Source organism: Myotis daubentonii, chromosome 11 (genome assembly GCF_963259705.1).
Source record: "Myotis daubentonii chromosome 11, mMyoDau2.1, whole genome shotgun sequence".
Taxonomy (NCBI): Eukaryota; Metazoa; Chordata; class Mammalia; order Chiroptera; family Vespertilionidae; genus Myotis; species Myotis daubentonii.
The window spans coordinates 37,612,216-37,631,721 of NC_081850.1; the positions used below are offsets into that span (position 1 = coordinate 37,612,216).

The window sequence follows — 19,506 nt, forward strand, 5'->3', positions numbered from 1 at the left end:
GACTCAAACGGGAGAAGCGGGACTGTCTGGCTTCGGTCGGAAATCAAAGGCAGCTTTCTCTCCGAGGTTTGCAGTGGTTGCTGGGACTCTGTGAGACAGAGCCCCTAGGGACTGAGAGCAGCCATAACTGCTCGCTCCGCCCGCCCTGTAGATCCCCAGGGACCTGCCCCGCCCAAGCCCTGCCCAGAGCCATTTGCCAAATAGCCTCAGGCAAATGCTAGATTAGCACCGCCCTAGAGATCCAGCACAGAAGCTCTCCCACTGCAGACACAGCGGACTCTCATAGCCAGTTAGCCTGGAGGTCAAATCACCCCCACTATTGCCGACAACAATCAAGGCTTAACTACAACAAGACTGCGCACAAAGACCACTAGGGGGTGCACCAAGAAAGCATAAAAAATGCAGAGACAAAGAAACAGGACAAAATTGTCCATGGAGGATATAGAGTTCAGAACCACACTTTTAAGGTCTCTCAAGAACTGTCTAGAAGCCGCCGATAAATGTAGTGAGATCCTCAAGAAATCTAATGAGACCCTCGAAGTTGTGATAAAGAACCAACTAGAAATTAAGCATACACTGACTGAAATAAAGACTATTATACAGACACCCAACAGCAGACCAGAGGAGCGCAAGAATCAAGTCAAAGATTCGAAATGTGAAGAAGCAAAAAACACCCAACTGGAAAAGCAAAATGAAAAAAGTATACGAAAATACGAAGATAGTGTAAGGAGCCTCTGGGACAGCTTCAAGCGTACCAACATCAGAATTATAGGGGTGCCAGAAGATGAGAGAGAGCAAGATATTGAAAACCTATTTGAAGAAATAATGACAGAAAACTTCCCCCACCTGGTGAGAGAAATAGACTTACAGGTCCAGGAAGTGCAGAGAACCCCAAACAAAAGGAATCCAAAGAGGACCACACCAAGACACATCATAATTAAAATGCCAAGAGCAAAAGACAAAGAGAGAATCTTAAAAGCATCAAGAGAAAGAAACTCAGTTACCTACAAGGGAATACCCATACGACTGTCAGCTGATTTCTCAACAGAAACTTTGCAGGCCAGAAGGGAATGGCAAGAAATATTCAAAGTGATGAATACCAAGAACCTACAACCAAGATTACTTTATCCAGCAAAGCTATCATTCAGAATTGAAGGTCAGATAAAGAGCTTCACAGATAAGAGAAAGCTAAAGGAGTTCATCACCACCAAACCAGTATTATATGAAATGCTGAAAGGTATCCTTTAAGAAGAGGAAGAAGAAGAAAAAGATAAAGATACAAATTATGAACAACAAATATGCATCTATCAACAAGTGAATCTAAGAATCAAGTGAATAAATAATCTGGTGATCATAATAGAATCAGGGACATAGAAAGGGAATGGACTGACTATTCTTGGGGGGGGGGGGAAGGGGGGGGGAGATGCGGGAAGAGACTGGACAAAAATTGTGCACCTATGGATGAGGACAGTGGGTGGGGAGTGAGGGCGGAGGGTGGGGCGGGAACTGGGAGGAGGGGAGTTATGGGGGGAAAAAAGAGGAACAAATGTAATAATCTGAACAATAAAGATTTAATTAAAAAAAAAAAGAATAAACCCCCAGGATTAGTCCCAATTGAAAAGTTCGGTGCGGCCAGGGAGGGTAGCTGCTGCTGCTGGGGATTAACAAACAGCTGAAGGGAATGGTATTCACTGATCTAGACACATTTTTAGTGACTGGTGGCCTCTATCTACCCCCATGGGATCTATCACTTAGACAGAATTACAGAGTAAAATTTTTAAATAGTATGTTTTTTCTAATTTTTTCCTTCTTGGAAACTGTCTACCTGATTGCATATGAATGTTCATACATTTCAGACCACAGAAATGCATGCCTTTAAAAATCACTATGGTCTCAGGGAAGAAGCTGAAGAGCGAATTTTCTTCTAGAGAATCAAACTAGAAGCAGCAGAACAAAGGAAGCCTTCTGGTGAGAGTGGTGGGAAAGTTGGCGGGATCATATTATGTTCTGAGCACTGAGTGTTTAATTTTAAATTTATTTTTATTTATTTCAGAGAGGAAGAGAGAGGGAGAGAGAGATAGAGATATCAATAATGAGAGAGAATCATTGATTGGCTGCCTCCTACATGCTCCCCCCAACCTCGGGAATCGAGCCCGAAATCCAGGCCTGTGCACTGACCAGGTATCAAATGGAATGGAACCATGGCCTCCTGGTTCCTTGGTCGATGCTCAATCACTGAGCCTCAGAGCCAACCCCGTTTGTATAGGGCCTTTACTGTTTGCTGAACCTATTATGGACATTGTATCATTTGATCCCTACAAAGAGGTTGTATCCCCACTTCACAAATGAGAAAAGTGAAGCCCAGAGGCTGGCAGACGTCCCAGGCCACAGGGCTGGAAGTATGATAGTCTGACTCCAGGTTTCATACGTTTTTGCTATCGTTCTTGTGCACTCACATGCTGAGCCCTTCAGTCTATAATCCAACGAGATGTGCAGCTTTTGCATGGTTTAAAATTAACTTTATACATTACCCATGGAGCATCGGTCCCTTTTTCCTTCTTGCCAGATGCATTAATCTTTCAAGTGAAAGATAGCAGAGAGACGCAAGTAAGGATACCAATTGTAACCTTGGTTTTTGGCCTAGGAGAATTTCAATGCCAAAGAGAAGGCACCAAAAATGGACACTGCCTAACATGTTTAAAGTCAGTGAGGAACAAATGCTATAAACTACACTTTCTATTCTATTTAAAAAACAAGGCAGTAGAGGGGGAGAGGATTAGAGGCTATTTTTAATATATTCTCCTTTGAAAAAATTGAACAAAGTAACTACAATTCACATTTGTTTACTTGCACTTTGCTGAGGGCCTACGCTGGGAGCTTCTTCTGACAGGTCTTTGAGGCCCCTCTCTCCCTCTATCCTTCCTCCATATGATGGGTGGCTCCATGGCAGTGGTTTCATGACTTTTAGTGGTTATAAAAGTTGAAAGGTAAGAGGGGTCAGAAGCCCCTTTGTAAATGTCTGCTTTGATTTTCTATCCCTTGCTGTTGGTTTAAGGATTAGACTAAGCAACTACGGAGAACATCTGCATTTAGTGGGCTCGAAATGATCGCGGAGTGAATAGTTGGTAAGAGTTTCAGAGATCATCCACTGTTTTCTTCCATTGTGATCACAAAGTAATTTCTTTGTGGCCAAAATCATATCCTTAAACACAAACTCATTCTCCCCATGTGTAAAAATAACAGCTCCCACTGAGCTGCTTGGTGTTCATTTAACTCTGTTCCATGTAATGAATTATGCTAGGAAAATACTGCAGAATCATTTTTTAATGAACACAAAGATGGCTGCTGAGAAAGTCGAAGGCTATAAAAGGGGCTTCCTTCCTTCCTTCACGCCTTCTTAGAAATAACTTAGCTGAGGGCTCTGTCGGAACAGGACCCAGGAGGGCTGATGGTTCTGCTGGTGACCTGCAGCTGGCTTCGGACAAGTGTCCAGGGCTTATGTGAGGCTGCGGGGGACTATTGGTGTTTAGGGGCCCAGTGAAATGTAGCTACAGGTGTGTGTGTGGGTGTGTGTACACGTACCCGCGTGTTTCTGTCTCCATTCTTTCTACTGTCCAGGCCAGGTAGCCTTTCTTTCCTTGGTACTGTTATGTGTCAGAGAGATGTAGAAGCTTAGCATTCCATTTAAAGTTAGGCTCCTGGTTAATGCTTGAACAAAATGCGTTTCTTCCAATGAAATACATTCTTATTCTTTTCTGTCCTCCATTTACATCCCAAGTTCCCATCCTCTTTCTTTCTATCAATAGCATTTTGAAGTCTAACTTCATATACAATCAAGCGTATAAATTTCAAGTATTCAGTTGAATAAGCTTTTGCATATGCATACACCCGGGGAGCCAGATCCGGGATATGGAGCATTCCCTGTGCTCCTTCCAGTCGGTAGTCCCAAGGGCAACCTCTTCTATTTTAACCTCGACCTCCATAGATTGATGTCAGCAGTTCTTGTATATCATTAAAGCGGAGTCGTAGAGTTGTACTCTTTTCTGTTTGATTTCCTCCATTCAACATTGTGCTGTAACTCACACGTGTTGCTGAGTGAAGAATTCCGCTGTATAATGTCTTCTTCATCCATGGGAGTGCTTATGGACCTTTGGACTGTTTTCAGTTTGGGGCTATTCCAAACGATAATGCGCGGGCCCTCCCACAGCCCCGCGTCACCAAGGCCTCTCCGAGCTCTCATTTTATAAATATGCGCCCCGGAGGACGGTAACTTTATCAACATGTAAAAGCGCGCTGGTGCTCGGTCGCTATTTGCATAGGAACCACCCACTTCTCGCCCCGCTCCCTGGGGCTGCGGCGCAGCTCTGACGCGTTCAGCCGGCGCCGCGAGGGCGCGCGCAGGACGCCTGCGCGAAGAGGGGCGCATGCGCAGACGACCGAGCCCGCTGACAGATTCTCGGTGGCGGCAGCAGTGGCGGCGGCGGCGGCGCCGGCGGCGGTCCTGGACTGCGGGGAATGGGAGCCCTGGCTCTCTGACTGAGCACCGCCCCGCCTCCCTGGCCTCCGACATGGCTCAGGAAAAGATGGAGCTAGACCTGGAGCTGCCTCCGGGCACGGGCGGGAGCCCGGCGGAGGGCGGCGGCAGCGGCGGCGGCGGGGCCCTCCGGAGGTCTAATAGCGCCCCTCTGATCCACGGCCTCAGTGACACTTCGCCGGTGTTCCAGGCCGAGGCGCCGAGCGCCAGGCGCAACAGCACCACGTTCCCGAACCGCCATGGCCTGCTGCTCCCAGCCTCCCCGGTCCGCATGCACAGCAGCCGATTGCACCAGATCAAACAGGAGGAGGGCATGGACTTGATCAACCGAGAGACCGTCCACGAGCGCGAGGTGCAGAACGCCATGCAGATCAGCCACTCCTGGGAGGAAAGTTTCAGCCTGAGTGACAACGACGTGGAGAAATCCGCCTCCCCGAAGCGCATCGATTTCATTCCGGTGTCACCGGCACCATCTCCCACCCGGGGAATCGGGAAGCAGTGCTTTTCACCATCCTTGCAAAGTTTTGTGAGTAGCAATGGATTGCCTCCAAGCCCGATTCCCAGCCCAACGACCCGGTTTACGACTCGAAGAAGCCAGAGCCCCATTAATTGCATTAGACCAAGTGTTCTTGGACCATTGAAAAGAAAATGTGAAATGGAGACTGATTATCCGCCAAAGAGATTTTTCCAGGGCATGCTGTCTTCTGACGTCGCACAGCTGTCAGATCCGGGGGTGTGTGTGTCTTCGGACGCCCTGGATGGGAACAGCAGCAGTACTGGATCGTCCTGCAACTCGCCAGCGAAAGTCAGCACTACCACCGACTCCCCGGTGTCACCTGCCCAGGCGGCCTCTCCATTTATTCCAGTAGATGAACTTTCATCTAAGTGACTCACCCTCCTATCCCCGAGACTCGGTTGTTTTGTTTTGTTTTGTTGTTTTTTTGCAATGGAGAGAAAAATCAAGTTGGAGCAAGCACTGAACTTTGTCAATTAATTTGAGGCTATTTCCTATTTGACCCTTTTTCCTTTTTTGGAATTTCCTGAACTGAACTGTTGGTATTCTAGAGAACTTTTATGTCAGGTTCCTGCGGATTACTTCAGTGTAGTAATATTTTCAGACGTTTTCCCAATAAGTGTGTTGAAGCATACATCTTTACGCTGCTAATATGTCTAAATACATATGTTATCCCTTGATTTTTTTAAAAAAAAATAATTGAGAGCTCTATTTATTTATGGGATTATTAAGTTCTGATGCAAATATAAATGTTGAATTAATCAGTGCAGTAAACTGATGTTTTAAAATTCCATACTTCATGCCCACACTAATTTTTAATGTTATTTTTAGTGATTGCTAATTTCTATTTGATGAACAATAACTTACTATTTACGCTATTTTTAAAATATGTTAGTTATATCAATCCAGTGGTTGTCTTGTTTTATTCAGGAATCCTTGGATATTCAATTTTCTGGGTACAGAAGTGAATGGGAGGGGAATTGATAAAAGAATAAAATATAAACATTTGCAACAAATCGTTTAAAATTAAACATAAAGGTAAACATTTAAGAAAATATTTCCAAATGAAATTTAATAGTATTTCTAATAAGTTGTACAAATATAACTACTCTACAGAAAATGAATTTTTTTTTTTTACCAGAAAGTGCAATCTCTTGGGTATAATACTAAAGTTAAATGGAACAGTGCCTTGCAGTCTTAGCTCACTGCACATAGACTGAGGCCAGATTCCTGTAACCATTGCACACTTAAATGCTTTTTAGGTGTAGAAAATGTGTGGGAAATCCTGTTGAGTTTCAGCAGAGCATCCAGCCAGATGAAACTCTGTCATTCATATGCTTTAAAATATCCAGTTGTGCCACAGTGGATATTGTTGCCAACAAAAAGCCAGAGCAACTTTTGGCTGCTTTTTGGCTCTGCCCATCAGTCACCTTCCTAGTTTTCCCTGGCTCAGGAAGGAAGCAGCTGTTTCCTTGCCAATTGGTCCTTCCTCTCCACCTCCCACCCAACCAGGGCATCATCAGTCAGACAAAAGTACAGTGTGATTCAGATTTCTGACAGTGAGCAGCAACAGGACTGCGGAATTGTTTCAGGAACCTCTGTGGTTAAAACTACAGCTAGAGTTGAATGCCTTGGGGATATCAGGTAATTGCCAATGACTTGCAATTGAAAATCAGTGGAGAGTCACGTAGGTAAATCAGTATTTGACTTAGGTTTTGTTAAAGGTAGAATTGTGAAATGTTCCTTTTTTTGCCTCTTACAATTAAGACAAAATATGAAAATATTTAATAACAAAGTGTTTTATATTATAGTTCTTATATCATCCTTAACTAGGAAGGGAGGGAGGGAGGGAGGGAGGGAGGGAGGGAAGAAGGAAGGAAGGAAGGAAGGAAGGAAGGAAGGAAGGAAGGAAGGAAGGAAGGAAGGGAGGGAGGGAAACCTGGCAACTCTGGCTTTTAAAAGTTATTGCCTACAGAGACTTTAACAATTATGTGGAATTTTTACAACTATGAGAATAAATGGAACTGGTCAACTTTTAACAGTTGCCTCAAGAATTCAGTGAAATTACGTCGAGGGTAAGATCATGTGCAGAGGCTTGACATTCTCTCTTTTAGGTAATAATATTCAAATACCCATGTCTGATCTTGTTCTTCACATTCTAACTTCTATATCTAACTTCCTGTTGGGCACCTTGACCTGCCTCCAGAGGTACTTTAATCTCAACTTCTCTAAAGCAATATCTATTGTCTTCTCGTTGAACCTGTTGTTGAATTGCCTAAATTGATGACGTCACCACTATCTAATTTCCTAAACTAGAAACCATGGGAAACATCCTTGACTATTCCTTTTCCTTATCACAACCAGCTTAATCGCCAAGTCCTGTCTACTTCTGAAATGAAACTCAAATCTCTTCCTTTCTATATCTCTGTTGCCACTGATGTAGCTTAAATTCTGGCCGAAGTGATCTGCCAGCCTATCTTCGTATCTTCTTTTGGCCCAGTCTTCATACTGCCTTTAATGTGATCTTTCTAAAATAGGAACTTGATTTTTCACCCTCATGCTTAAAAACTATATGCTTCCCCATTTCCTACAGTATTAGGAATACTTTCTTTAATTTAACATAGAAGGTGTGTTTTTTGTTTGTATTTGTTTTAATGAATTGGACATACTCTTAGAAGCTTTAATCCCCTGTTCATCCTGCCCAATACACATCCTTCTTACTGCAAACACTACACTATTTGATATTCTTTAAATATGCCACACACTTTCATGTGTTTGTACCTTCTGATAGATTGTTCCTTCTCCTTAAAATGCTCTTTCTATTCTTTTCAGGCAGGCAAATGCTTTTTTTTTTTTTTATTGCATGTGAATTTAATGACGAAGTAATGTGCTGATTATAAAAATACTTAAGCAATATTTAAACAGATATCTATATAGTAAAAACTGAAAGTCTGTTACTATGAAAAATTCATCTTCTCTTCCTGTAGGTAATTTCAATAATTCTGTATATATTGTGCAAGATGTGTTATTCCACATTTTCATGTATATATGTATATAAAGTCAGGAAACCAACATGTCATTTACATCTCTCTTCTTTCTTTCCCCCATAGTTAATCATTCCCCAAATCTTACTGATTTTTTCTTCTAGAATCTTCTTTCTTCTCTACTGCCACCCTGATCTAGGATATTTCCCTCATAGGCTTCTGAAGCTGCCTTCTGATTCCCAGTTGTCCTTTTCACCCTTGCTCTGGTTGGCTAACCACTTATTTTCCATATAGCAACCTGAGCAATTCTTGAAAAATTACAAATCTGACCCTTCCCTCTCCCAGCTTTAAAGCTTTGTGGTTGCTTCCTGGTGTCATGCTATCAACATGTATGGATTCTGGCCCCGGAGGCCCAGGGAAATTGCCCTTGCCTCTCCTCCCCTTGTTTTCTGTGCTCCACCTTCAATGGCTTGGTTGCTTGTCAAATACTTTATGTTCTCTCCTATTTTAGGTCTTTTTGCCAGATCATTTCCTTGAAGGTATAGGCAGGGGTGGGAACGTCCAGCCCCATGAGCTGGGCCCTCGAAATCATTTGTTTCTGGCCCTGCCAAGGCATTAGGGGTGAGTTAATTAAATGTTTGACCAAATACAACAGGCTAATTTTTAAGTTGACAATTTTGTATGGCCTCTGAAAGATGTTATAAATATCCAAATGGCCCTTGGCAGAAAAAAAGGCTTCCCATCCCTGGATAGAGAAACGTAGAGAAACCTTTATTTCTGTAAACTCCTTTTTCTATAGAGGCAGTAAGTTTTAAATCAAATGTGTCTCTAAGAGTTTATATAGACAGTTTATTATGTTATTGTTCATAACTACAGTCACAATGTAAGGACTTAGATCATGTAAGAATTATCCTTCAAAAGAACATTTCTGGGGGTATTAATATCGCTAATCTGTAAACTTTGTGCTAGAAGTCCCAAAGCACATAACATTTAGTTACAGTATTGTTTGTCATATATAGCAAACGTCTGTGGCATATTTTCCTTTATTATTTTTGTTTAAAACACAATGGGAAAAATAATGGTCACTAACTTTGCAGTTGTTGGATGTCAAAGCCGTTAAGCATATTTAAAAGATTGATTATAATTAAGAATAACCTGTATCAGGTTGCCTTCCAGTGATTCCATTTATTAGTTCAGCCAGTTATATACCTATAGCAAGAGACCACTCTTAGATATCTGGCAGGAAAATTGGGAAAGGGTCAAGGCTTATGAGGGAAACAGGACTGAGATTCATTTGTTTGTATGGCATGTGTATGGATGGGTAGAAAAGGTTTGAAGATCCAGGAGAGAGGTGGGCAACGGGAATAATAGCCAGAACAACAAACCAACCAGATGATGATGTCCACCTACATTTTCTGAGTAGCATCAGGGACTAGAAGAACGAGTTGGTCTTAAAAAGGAGATCTCAAAGAATTTATTTTTATTATTTAGAACAGGAAAGGGATGGAAGATGGAACAGCTAGGCAAAGATCAGCTAATTTGAATTGATTTGCTATTGCAGGACTTTAGAAGTGTGGAGGAAAGTATATGAAAAGAGAATTTGTATCTGAATGCTTCTATTTTCCAATTATTGAGGAATCTACAATATTTGAGGGTGGAGCAAGAGTAGACTTGGAAGCTTGAGTGAAATAAAGTTTTAATGTTGCCTCTTTGAGAAGGTTGATGAGGCCGTATTGGGTGCCAGGTTGCAGTTAGATTGCAGGTACAAAAGAAGTGGATTGGAATGACCTAGGTTTGGGAGTTGGTTAAGTATTAGGTGTGTGAAGCAATTAGGGATTCTGCTGAAAATGGAATTGAATGAAGTGCCAGGGTCTTGGGGATGGTAAGAGAAGTCAGCAGTGGGTTATGGGAGATTACATTCAATCAGCCATGACAAAGCATACAGAGAATCTGATCTCACTGTGGAACTTTTGCATTAGCAGTTTTGCCCTTACTTTTCATGGCTAATTTTGTTTAGTTAGAAAATCAGTCCCACATCAGCATGCCTTGAGTTTCACTTATTTGATTTTTTTAAAAAGAAATTTATTTTTTAAAAATTTTTATAAAATAAAAAATTTTTATAAAATAAAAAGTGAGTTAGATTGCTCACTATAGCCAAGACAGTCCTTTATGCCTCCCCTAACTTCTTGTCCACGTAAAAAATGTTTTTAAAAGTTGAAATGACCTTTATATAAAAGTTATATGCAGAATACTTGCTGTATGTCAGGCACTGTTCTAGGTGCTAAACAAACGTGGTATTTCATTTACTCTTTATCATCTGAGATAAGTGCTATTATTGTCCTCATTTTATAAATGAGGAAATAGAGGCACAGAGAGGTTAAGTAACTTGCTCAGCATTCCAAAACGGAGGTAGGCAGTATATTGTGGTTAAGAACACAGACTGTGGAGCCAGGTGGCTGTGGTAAGGATGACGGTGGTAAGGATTACACGGGTCTCACTATATGTAAAGTCTTTACAGTAATTTGGGGCAATTTCTGTAGAAGTGTTAACTATCATTATTGTGGTGATGGTGGTTGTCGTTGTTATCTTCACAACAGCAATAATGTGGATTCAATAAGGAAACTTTGATCATCCTTGATTGATGAAACTCCTGGTTTCACACACAGTAACATTATACTTTCTCCCCGTCAAGGCATCCTATCCTATTATAAGGGAGAGTGTTTTGGATGTTGGAGAATCTTTTTGTTTTCATTTTTCAATTACAGTTGACATACAATATTATATATTAGTTTTAGATATACAGCCTAGTGGTTAGACATTCATATAACTTACAAAGTGATCACTCCAATAGGTACTGACACCATAGATAGTTATTACAATATTATTGATTATATTCCCTATCCTCTATTTTACATCCCCATGACTGTTTTTGTAATTGGCAATTTTTACATCTTAATCCCATCCCCCTTTTCACCCAGGTCACCCTCCCATCGAACTACCCATCAAAATGTCCTTTGTATCTATGAGTTTCTGTCGTGTTCATTTGTTTTTTAGATCCTACATGTAAGTGAAATCATGTGGTATTTGCTGTTCTGTGTCTGACTTACTTAGCATAATACCCTCTAGATCCATCCACGTTGTCACAAATGGCAAGATTTCATTCTTTTTTATGGCCGAGTAATATTTCATTGTATATATGGAATATTACCCATTTGTCTATCATTAGACACTTAGATTGATTCCATATGTTGGCTATTGAAAATAATGCTGCAATGAAATAGGGGGTGCATATGTCTTTTCAAATTAGTGTTTTGGATTTCTTCAGATTGATACCTAAAAGTGGGATTGCTGGTCATTAATTTTTTGAGGAGTCTCATACTGTTTCCCATAGTGGCTGTACCATTTTAATACAATCCCACCAACAGTACATGAAGGTTCCCTTTCGGATGCTGGAGAGTCTTATACTGAGCAGACAGTTCCCTCTGTAATTTTCACCATCTAATTCAAGTCCAACTCTGTGGAACATGCAGAACAAGCCTTATCTCTCTTTTTTAGATGATAGCTTCCCTTCACCAATCAGAAACACTGATTCCTCTGTAATTACCTCTTCTGAATTTGAAAAATCATGAGCAGTTTTTTAGTGCACTCCCTCTGTGAAATAGGGCTATCATTGCCAGTGCTATCAACATTTTCACAAGATCATGATCCCTTTAAGACTGCTTTCCCTTCTGAAAAAGTAAAAGATGGTTTAGTCACATGAGCCATTGCCAATACTGTTAATAATTAGCACTGATATTTATTGAGCACTCAATATGGGCCTATAGCAGGGGTGGGCAAACTTTTTGACTCGAGGGCCACAATGGGTTCTTAAACTGGACCGGAGGGCCGGAACAAAAGCATGGATGGAGTGTTTGTGTGAACTAATATAAATTCAAAGTAAACATCATTACATAAAAGGGTATGGTCTTTTTTTTTTTTTTTAGTTTTATTCATTTCAAACGGGCCAGATCCGGCCCGCGGGCCGTAGTTTGCCCACGGCTGGCCTAGACACTATTTTCAGTGCTTTGCTTGTATGAGTTCATTTAATCCTCATGACAACCCTGTGAGGTAGGTGCTATGACTATTTTTATTTAACAGATGAGAAAACCAAATACATATTCTTAAGTCTCTAATACTTTTTTTTTTTTGAATTTAGGCCCTTTTTGTCTTTTCCTTATGAACAAACTCTTTTCTTATTCGAGATAAAGCCGATTTTCCAGCTTGCTAGTGCTGCCACTTTCATTTGGAATCAAATATGTTTATACAAATTATGGCTTCCGATATCATTACTATATTAGAGGAAGCTATCAGGGATTGGGTTTTGTTCTTTTGTGTGTGCTTTTTGTTTTGTTTTTAGTAATAAGTAAAAATAATTAAAGTGGTATAAAAGGAAATCAGGCGTCACATATTTTTTAACTGATTTGCTATTTGAAGTAAGAAATCCCCAAATCACAAATTTCAGATTGTTGTTTATTTAATATGTGTGTATACACACATACATATATATATACATACATATATACATACATATATATACATATATATATGTATATATATATATATATATATATATATATATATATATATATACACTTTGTTATATTTGAATTGGACAGTATCCTTAGGTCATCATTCCTAGGAAAACGAAAAACAACCATTTTGATTCCATCATCTCCCCAAGAAATCCTGTGAGTTAAAAACGTATTCTTATTTAGAGGAAAAGTAACAGCAGGATTTAAAGAATGATCTACAACCTTTTATCCTATCTAATAAAAGAGAAAAATGGTAATTGGCGTGCGACGATACCCTTTTCATTGGCTAATCAGGACTATATGCAAATTAACTGCCAACTAAGATTGGCAGTTAACTGCCAACTAAGATTGGCAGTTAACTGCCAACAAGATGGCGATTAATTTGCATATGTAGGCACAATGCAGGGAGGCGAAAGGGAAAGCAGGAAGAAGCCCCCTGCCACTGACAGTGATCAGAAACCCAGGGGGGAGCTAAGAGCTGGGGGGCAGGGCAAAGGCGGCCCTGGGGCCGCCTTTGCCCTGCCCCCCAGCCATGATCGGAGAATCAGGTGCCTTTGCCGCCCTGGCCAGTGATAGCAGGAAGTAGGGGTGGAGCCAGCGATGGGAGCTGGGCAAGGTAGAAGCTGGCAGTCCCAGGAGCTAGGGGTCCCTTGCCTGGGCCTAAAGCGAAGCCCACGATCGTGGGGCCGCTGCAGCTGCGGGTCCCTGCTGCCCGGGCCAGATGCCTAGGCCAGAGGCGTTAGGCCTGGGCAGGGGCGGAGCCTGCAACCACGGGGAGCTGGGGGTCCCCTACCCAGGCCTGACACCTCTGCCGGAGGCCTCAGGCCTGGTCAAGGGGCCGATCTGGTGATTGGTGATCGGAGGGTGATGAGGGTCAACTCCTCTGGCCAAGGCATCAGGCCTGGCTGGGGGGCAGAGCCAGGTATTGGGGGGATATGATGGTCCCCTTGCTCAGGCCTGAAGCCTGGGTCAGAGGCATCAGGCTTGGGCGGGTGGTGGAGCAAGCGATCAGAGGGAGATGGGGGTCCCCTGCCCAGGCATGATTCCTGGGCCAGAGGCCTCAGGCCTGGGCGGGGGCCAGAGCCAGTGATCAGGGGGAGATGGGGGTCCCCTGTCCAAGCCTGACACCTCTGGCCGAGGCGTCAGGCCTGGGCAAGGGGCCGATCAGGCGATCAGAGGGTGATGGGGGTCTACTCCTCTGGCCGAGGCATCAGGCCTGGGCTGGGGGCAGAACCAGTGATGGGGGGAAATGAGGGTCCCCTGCCCAGGCCTGACGCCTCTGTCAGAGGCATCAGGCCTGGGCAAGGGGCCGATCCTGCGATTGGAGGGTAATGGGGGTCAACGCCTGAGGGCTCCCAGTATGTGAGAGGGGGCAGGCTGGGCTGAGGGACACTCCCCCCCCCCCCCGCCACACACACCCAGTGCACGAATTTCGTGCACCGGACTCCTAGTTACCTAAATAATAAGAAGTTTTCCTTCTTTCTCTATAAAAAGCCTGCCCAGAGGGTAGAGATTTAAATTCATAACAATTGGGCAATCCTTGTGAAACTAGTATTTTTTTTAACTTCATAGACAAACACTTCACAATTGAGTGAGAGGACCCCAGAAGGAAAACCCCTTTGAACACATTTTAGAGTGGGCACTTAGACTTCAAGCTTCGCAATGTCATGTGCCAGCATTAGACATTTTGAAACAAACCATCAAAAGCAACAATTTCTTCCAAAAGGTTAGTATCATTTTTTGGAAGTTCAGTAAATATTTTCAAAATGTCTTCTAAAGTGACTTTTAGTTCTATTTGCGGCTTGTTTGATAAAATAATTTTATAACAGAAAAGTTAGGCAGATAACATATAGTCAAGTTGTGTATATGTACAACCAATTGTTCAGGCACATGTGCACACACACACACACACACACACACACCCTCTCTGACCTATTTTATGAGCTTGCTCTGTGTGCTTGGAGCCATATTTAGCTTTCCTTCCAGTTTAGATTTCCTATTATTTTTCCCTCCTTGCTTTTCTTAGGTAGATTGGACTTGGTAAATTACACACACACACACACACACACACACACACACACACACACACACACTCGCACATGCTCACAGATATTGTTGGCAAGAATGTTTTGTGCTTTGGTTTTTTCATCAACTTTCTGAATTCCAATTGATACCCTGAAAGAGAAATAGGTCTTTGGTTCTGGTACCTAAGCTCTCTATTTCTCCTTTTGCACTTCTGGAATAAATACCTAGGGAGAGGTAAAAGTCACTCTAACAAAGTCTAAGGCAATGTGATTGAAACTGGAGAACAGAGAACCTGTGGCGTTCATTTACCTGCAAAAAGGAAGTTCAGTTCTGGATCAATGCCAGAGATAGTTCTGGTTCTTTTCCAATTGCCTAAAATGGTCTTCCAAACCAAACTAATGTCTAAGACTTGGCTAGCAAGGCATGTTGTGAAAGTAGACAATGGAGAAAGAGCTTTTGTGCCCTCGCAAAGTAAAATGGTTGGTTGAGGTAACCATTCCTGTGATTCAGGCAATACCTTCCCCTTGCTTTAGGACAAAGAACAATTTTCTGTTGCAATGCCAGGAGGATTACCGGAACTCTAGTGACAAGTAACTATTGAGTGCTGATGTCTTTTGGAAAGAAAAATATGAGCTGTTCAAGAGAGAGTGGGAGTGGGGAGATGATGAATGGATTCAGTTTTTTTTTTTTTTTTTTTTTTTTTTTTTTTTTTTTGCGTGTGAGGCCTCTATTGGATTATCATTATGAGCTCCCCATGGAGTAAAAAATGACATAGATGGTGGTTTTCTTTATGAACAGTTGAATCAGGATGCATTTAAGACTTTTTTAGTGTCTTTCTCTTAATTTCTCTTCTTTTGTGTCTTCTGAAAAAAAAGGTAAATAATAATAATTGCCAAATTATTTTAAGTCCATTTATACCAGTTTTCGAGCTCTTAATTAAAATTCTACTCTTATCTAAGTAGTCTATCTAAAGGCTTCATTTTACCACACTACTTGTTACCAGATATTTCTAAAAGGCAGCTTGCATGGCTACCCCTTAACTTCAGGATTAAATCAAACCATGTAGTGTGAGTGGAAGGAGACCCCTCTACCTCCACGTATCCCCTGACTTCCACACTGTGGACTGTAGCCACACTGAGTTGCCTGAGGTTCCCCATGGCTGCATGCTTCTATAGACTGGCCGTGCTTTGACACGCTGTATCCTCTGCTGGGAACGACCCTTCCTTCCTTCTTTCTCCCTAGTCCAGTGATGGTGAACCTTTTGAGCTTGGCGTGTCAGCATTTTGAAAAACCCTAACTTAACTCTGGTGCCATGTCACATATAGAAATTTTTTGATATTTGCAACCATCGTAAAACAAAGCCTTCTATTTTTGATATTTATTTTATATATTTAAATGCCATTTAACAAAGAAAAATCAACCAAAAAAATGAGTCCGCGTGTCACCTCTGACACGTGTGTCATAGGTTCGCCATCGCTGCAGTCCCTACCCACCTTCCTCCCTAACTAACTCCACCCAAGGAGTGCACCTTCTGGAGAGCCTTTCCTGGCGGCCCCTGCCTCTCCGGCCCTGGCCAGTTTGGTGGTGTTCTTCTGTGAAGCTGTCAACTGGCTAGATTATTTTTATGTGATTTCTTGTCTCTCTGTCCTGTGTAAGACCAAAGCCTCGGCCTTTCACCTCTATCCCTGATGCCTGTGCATGGCATATTGTAGTTGCTAACATTTATTTTGAGTGGATGATTAATGGGTGGGTAAATGGCATAGACTATTTTTAAGAGGAAGGAATGTAGTAAGATTCTCAGTGGAACAAATCCAGTGATGTGGCTGGACTCTGTGGTTTGCCAAGAGACTAGAAATTAGTTCATTATTAAGCAATTTCGGTTCGAGCACCTGTTATTATATGCCTCTCACTGTCTAGTCTCTTAGGAAATGTCAGCGTACAAAGCAAAGACTCCCAGCTTGTAGAGTACTTACTCTACCTACATGCTAACAAGTCAAGGGAGGATGACAATAAACATAATACATAAGTCAGTTACATAGTATATAGAGTGAGGAAAAGCGAAGAGATCAGGGTGGCTGGAGCAGAGTTATTGAAGGAAAAAAAATAGTTGGCGGGGGCTTAGAGAGGTGGGCAGGAGTGGGTATTGTTGCAAAGACAGATGTCATAGGGTCTTATGTGCCATTGAATGATGGTGGCTTTGGGTATAAGAGATGGAGAGCCATTGCAGGGATTTTGTCATAGAAGAGGCGTGATCTGTCTTGGGTTTTAAAAGGAACACTCTTGCTGTGTTGACAACAGACTGTGAAGGGCAGGGGTAAGCCAGGGGATCAGTTAGGCTTTCCTGCCATCCAAGTAGGAGATGATGGTGTTTTGGATGAGGGTGATATCCGAGAAAGGGGTGTGAAGTGGTTAAATTCTAGGCATATTTTGAAGGTAAAGCCAATAGTTTTGCTGACAGATTTAAGGGAGGCATCAGAGAGAGAGAAAAGTTAAGGATAATTCCAAGATTTTAGGCCTGAGCAACTGGAAAGATGGAGTTGCCATAAACTCAGAGTGGAGATCTGTGAGTGAAGTAAGTTTTTTCTCACTTTTGGCTGTGGGTGTGAGGATGAGTCGAGGGTATTAGGAGCTCAGTTTTGGGCATGTTAAATAAATGATCCTCATTAGACATTGAAGGGACAATGTCAAGTCAGTGATTGGATATTTGAGCCTGGAGTTTAGGAAAGAGGGCTGGGGTGGAAATACACTGATAATTGGGAGCTGGCTGCCTGTGGATGGTATTTAAAATCAAGAGAATAATACATGTGATCACTAAGGGTCACCTGACTGTATATCTAGAATTAAAAGAACTGAATCCTGGGGACTCACTCACATTAAGAGGTCAGGAAAAGGACATGGAGAAGGAGCAGCCAGGGAGGTAGGAAAACCCAGAGAGCGTGGTATCCTAGGAACGATGGGGAGCCTATGAGAGAGGATGAGCAAGTGTGTGAGTGCAGCTTTCAAATTAGATGAGGCCTGATCATTGAGCCTGGGATTTAGTAACATGTAAGTCACAGGTCACCTTGGTGAGAGCAGGTTTAAGAGAGAATAGGATGAGCAGAACTGGAGACAGCAAATGGCTGAAGAAAGCGATGGGTTTTTGTTTTTTTAGATCCTTGAGGATAAAGAAGAACTAAAGTAAAAGATCATCCCTCTCCCCATCTTATTAGTAAATTGTTACTAAGCACTTCACAATAAATATCCCATCGCATGTATATGATTATAGTTTGGGGAAAAACCAAGGGCAAATGAAACTTTTCATCCTTCTTTCCTTCCTTCTCTCCCTCCTCCCTGCCTTCCCTTTTTTTTTTTTTTTTTTTAAGGGAAAAAAAATGCATAAGTAAATGTTTTTACTCCAAACATGAGTAAACTGTTAAAGCCAAAGACCTACTGATTCACTTCCTTCATGAATTCGTCTGGTTCATTTTATTCCCTTGTCACTTTTTTCTCTTGATGGCTTTTCTCCACTTCTAAATTGAAATTTAATTCCACACCCGTGACACAATTATTTCTGTAAGTTTGGCCCAGTTTCCTAACCCAGAGACATTTTCCTCTTCCGTGAGTGCTGTAGTTTTTTTAAAAAAAGTAGTTCATTGTCCTCTTAGGTTTTATTCAAGAACAGATTTCTTTCTTTTCTTAATCCTTTTTAAAATTATTGCCGAACGGCAGGAGAGGGGAGCCAGTAATGATAAGAAAGAAAGAATGCTTCCCTTCCTTCGAATTGCTCAGATTTCATTCTAATCATACAATACTGTCAGGTTCATTCTTGTGGGTTAGTCAGTCTGTCTCGGCCCTTTATAGAAGAGGACCCAGGGACCTCCATGCCATATTAGTATCCGGGAGGGGAAAATGCCTCCGCCTAGAACTACGCTTTCCTGATCCTGCATTTCTGTCTTTCAAGATTCCAATCCAGTGTGACTCTCTCCGCAGCGGCGCCTCTGCTTCTCCAGCTCTAGGTATTGCTTTCCTCTGAATCACTGTGCTACCTGCTGCCCATAGCCCTTACTTTTGTTGTTTACTGGAAGGATGTGTATGTGTGTGTGTGTGTGTGTGTGTGTGTGGAGTGGAGTGGGGGTTGTATAATGTGATGGTTAATAGCACAGCCTTTGCAGACCTGTAGAACTGCATTCCAGACCCAGCCTTCCTATGAGCTTTGTGATTTTAAGCAAATTACTTAATCTTTGTGTGCCTTTGTCTTTTCACCTGTTAAATGGGAGTAGTTCCTACCTCAAAGCAAAAAGGATTAGAGGGGCTAAGGCTCAGAAAACTGGCAACTTGAATAAATGGAAACCTGAATATACAAAATACTTAATCTACATCATATGGAATATACAAATATATATCATGATAAATATATATATAAAATATGAACTAATCCCCTACCTTTATGGCAGATTGCCGGAAAGAAAGGGACAATGGCTGTGTTTCTTTCCAAATACCAATTCTTATCTATAGAAAGAACTCGGTAGTTATTAATGATGATGGATGGTGCTTAGGAAATAGGCAATGTTTGTTCATGGAAACTGTGGTATGCGTGTATTGCCTTGTTGCACATTGTGAGCGGTTTGAGGCCTTAGAAAATCTTCGAGACGAAAACTCTTATAATGTGCAGTCTGGGGAAGTGATGTTGCAATTTTGGTGGAATATAAAGTCAATAAGCTTTCCTTTTAGTTTTCTTAACACTCGTGACAATTGTTGGGGTTTTCCAATAATTACACAGCCCAGAATACAGAAACCTGCTTTAACTTGAACACAATCTATAGCATTCTGTATAACAGGAGAGGAACTTAGATGACATTTACTTTTAAGCAAACTTTCATAAGCCATGTATTTTAATAA

General features: G+C 41.9%; 2 protein-coding genes across 11 annotated transcripts in view; both read left to right on the plus strand.

Annotated features, from left to right (window-relative positions):
- PIP5K1B (phosphatidylinositol-4-phosphate 5-kinase type 1 beta) overlaps positions 1-19,506 on the plus strand; it is a 288,346-nt gene that overhangs the window by 68,341 nt on the left and 200,499 nt on the right. For 2 of the 10 annotated variants that reach the window (XM_059656849.1, XM_059656843.1), the window contains exon 2: positions 14,176-14,329. The exons of the other annotated variants lie outside the window; for them this stretch is intronic. The gene's annotated coding sequence lies outside the window, so the exon portion shown is untranslated. The remainder of the gene's footprint in view (positions 1-14,175; positions 14,330-19,506) is intronic. 10 annotated transcript variants of the gene reach the window in all.
- On the plus strand, positions 4,402-5,843 carry PABIR1 (PP2A Aalpha (PPP2R1A) and B55A (PPP2R2A) interacting phosphatase regulator 1). Its single transcript, XM_059656833.1, has one exon. The coding sequence runs from the start codon at positions 4,425-4,427 to the stop codon at positions 5,421-5,423; it is 999 nt and encodes a 332-aa protein (XP_059512816.1). The 5' UTR covers positions 4,402-4,424; the 3' UTR covers positions 5,424-5,843.

Coding starts and splice junctions, on each gene's coding strand:
- PABIR1 (XM_059656833.1), top strand. CDS start 4,425: ATGCGCAGACGACCGAGCCCGCTGACAGATTCTCGGTGGCGGCAGCAG.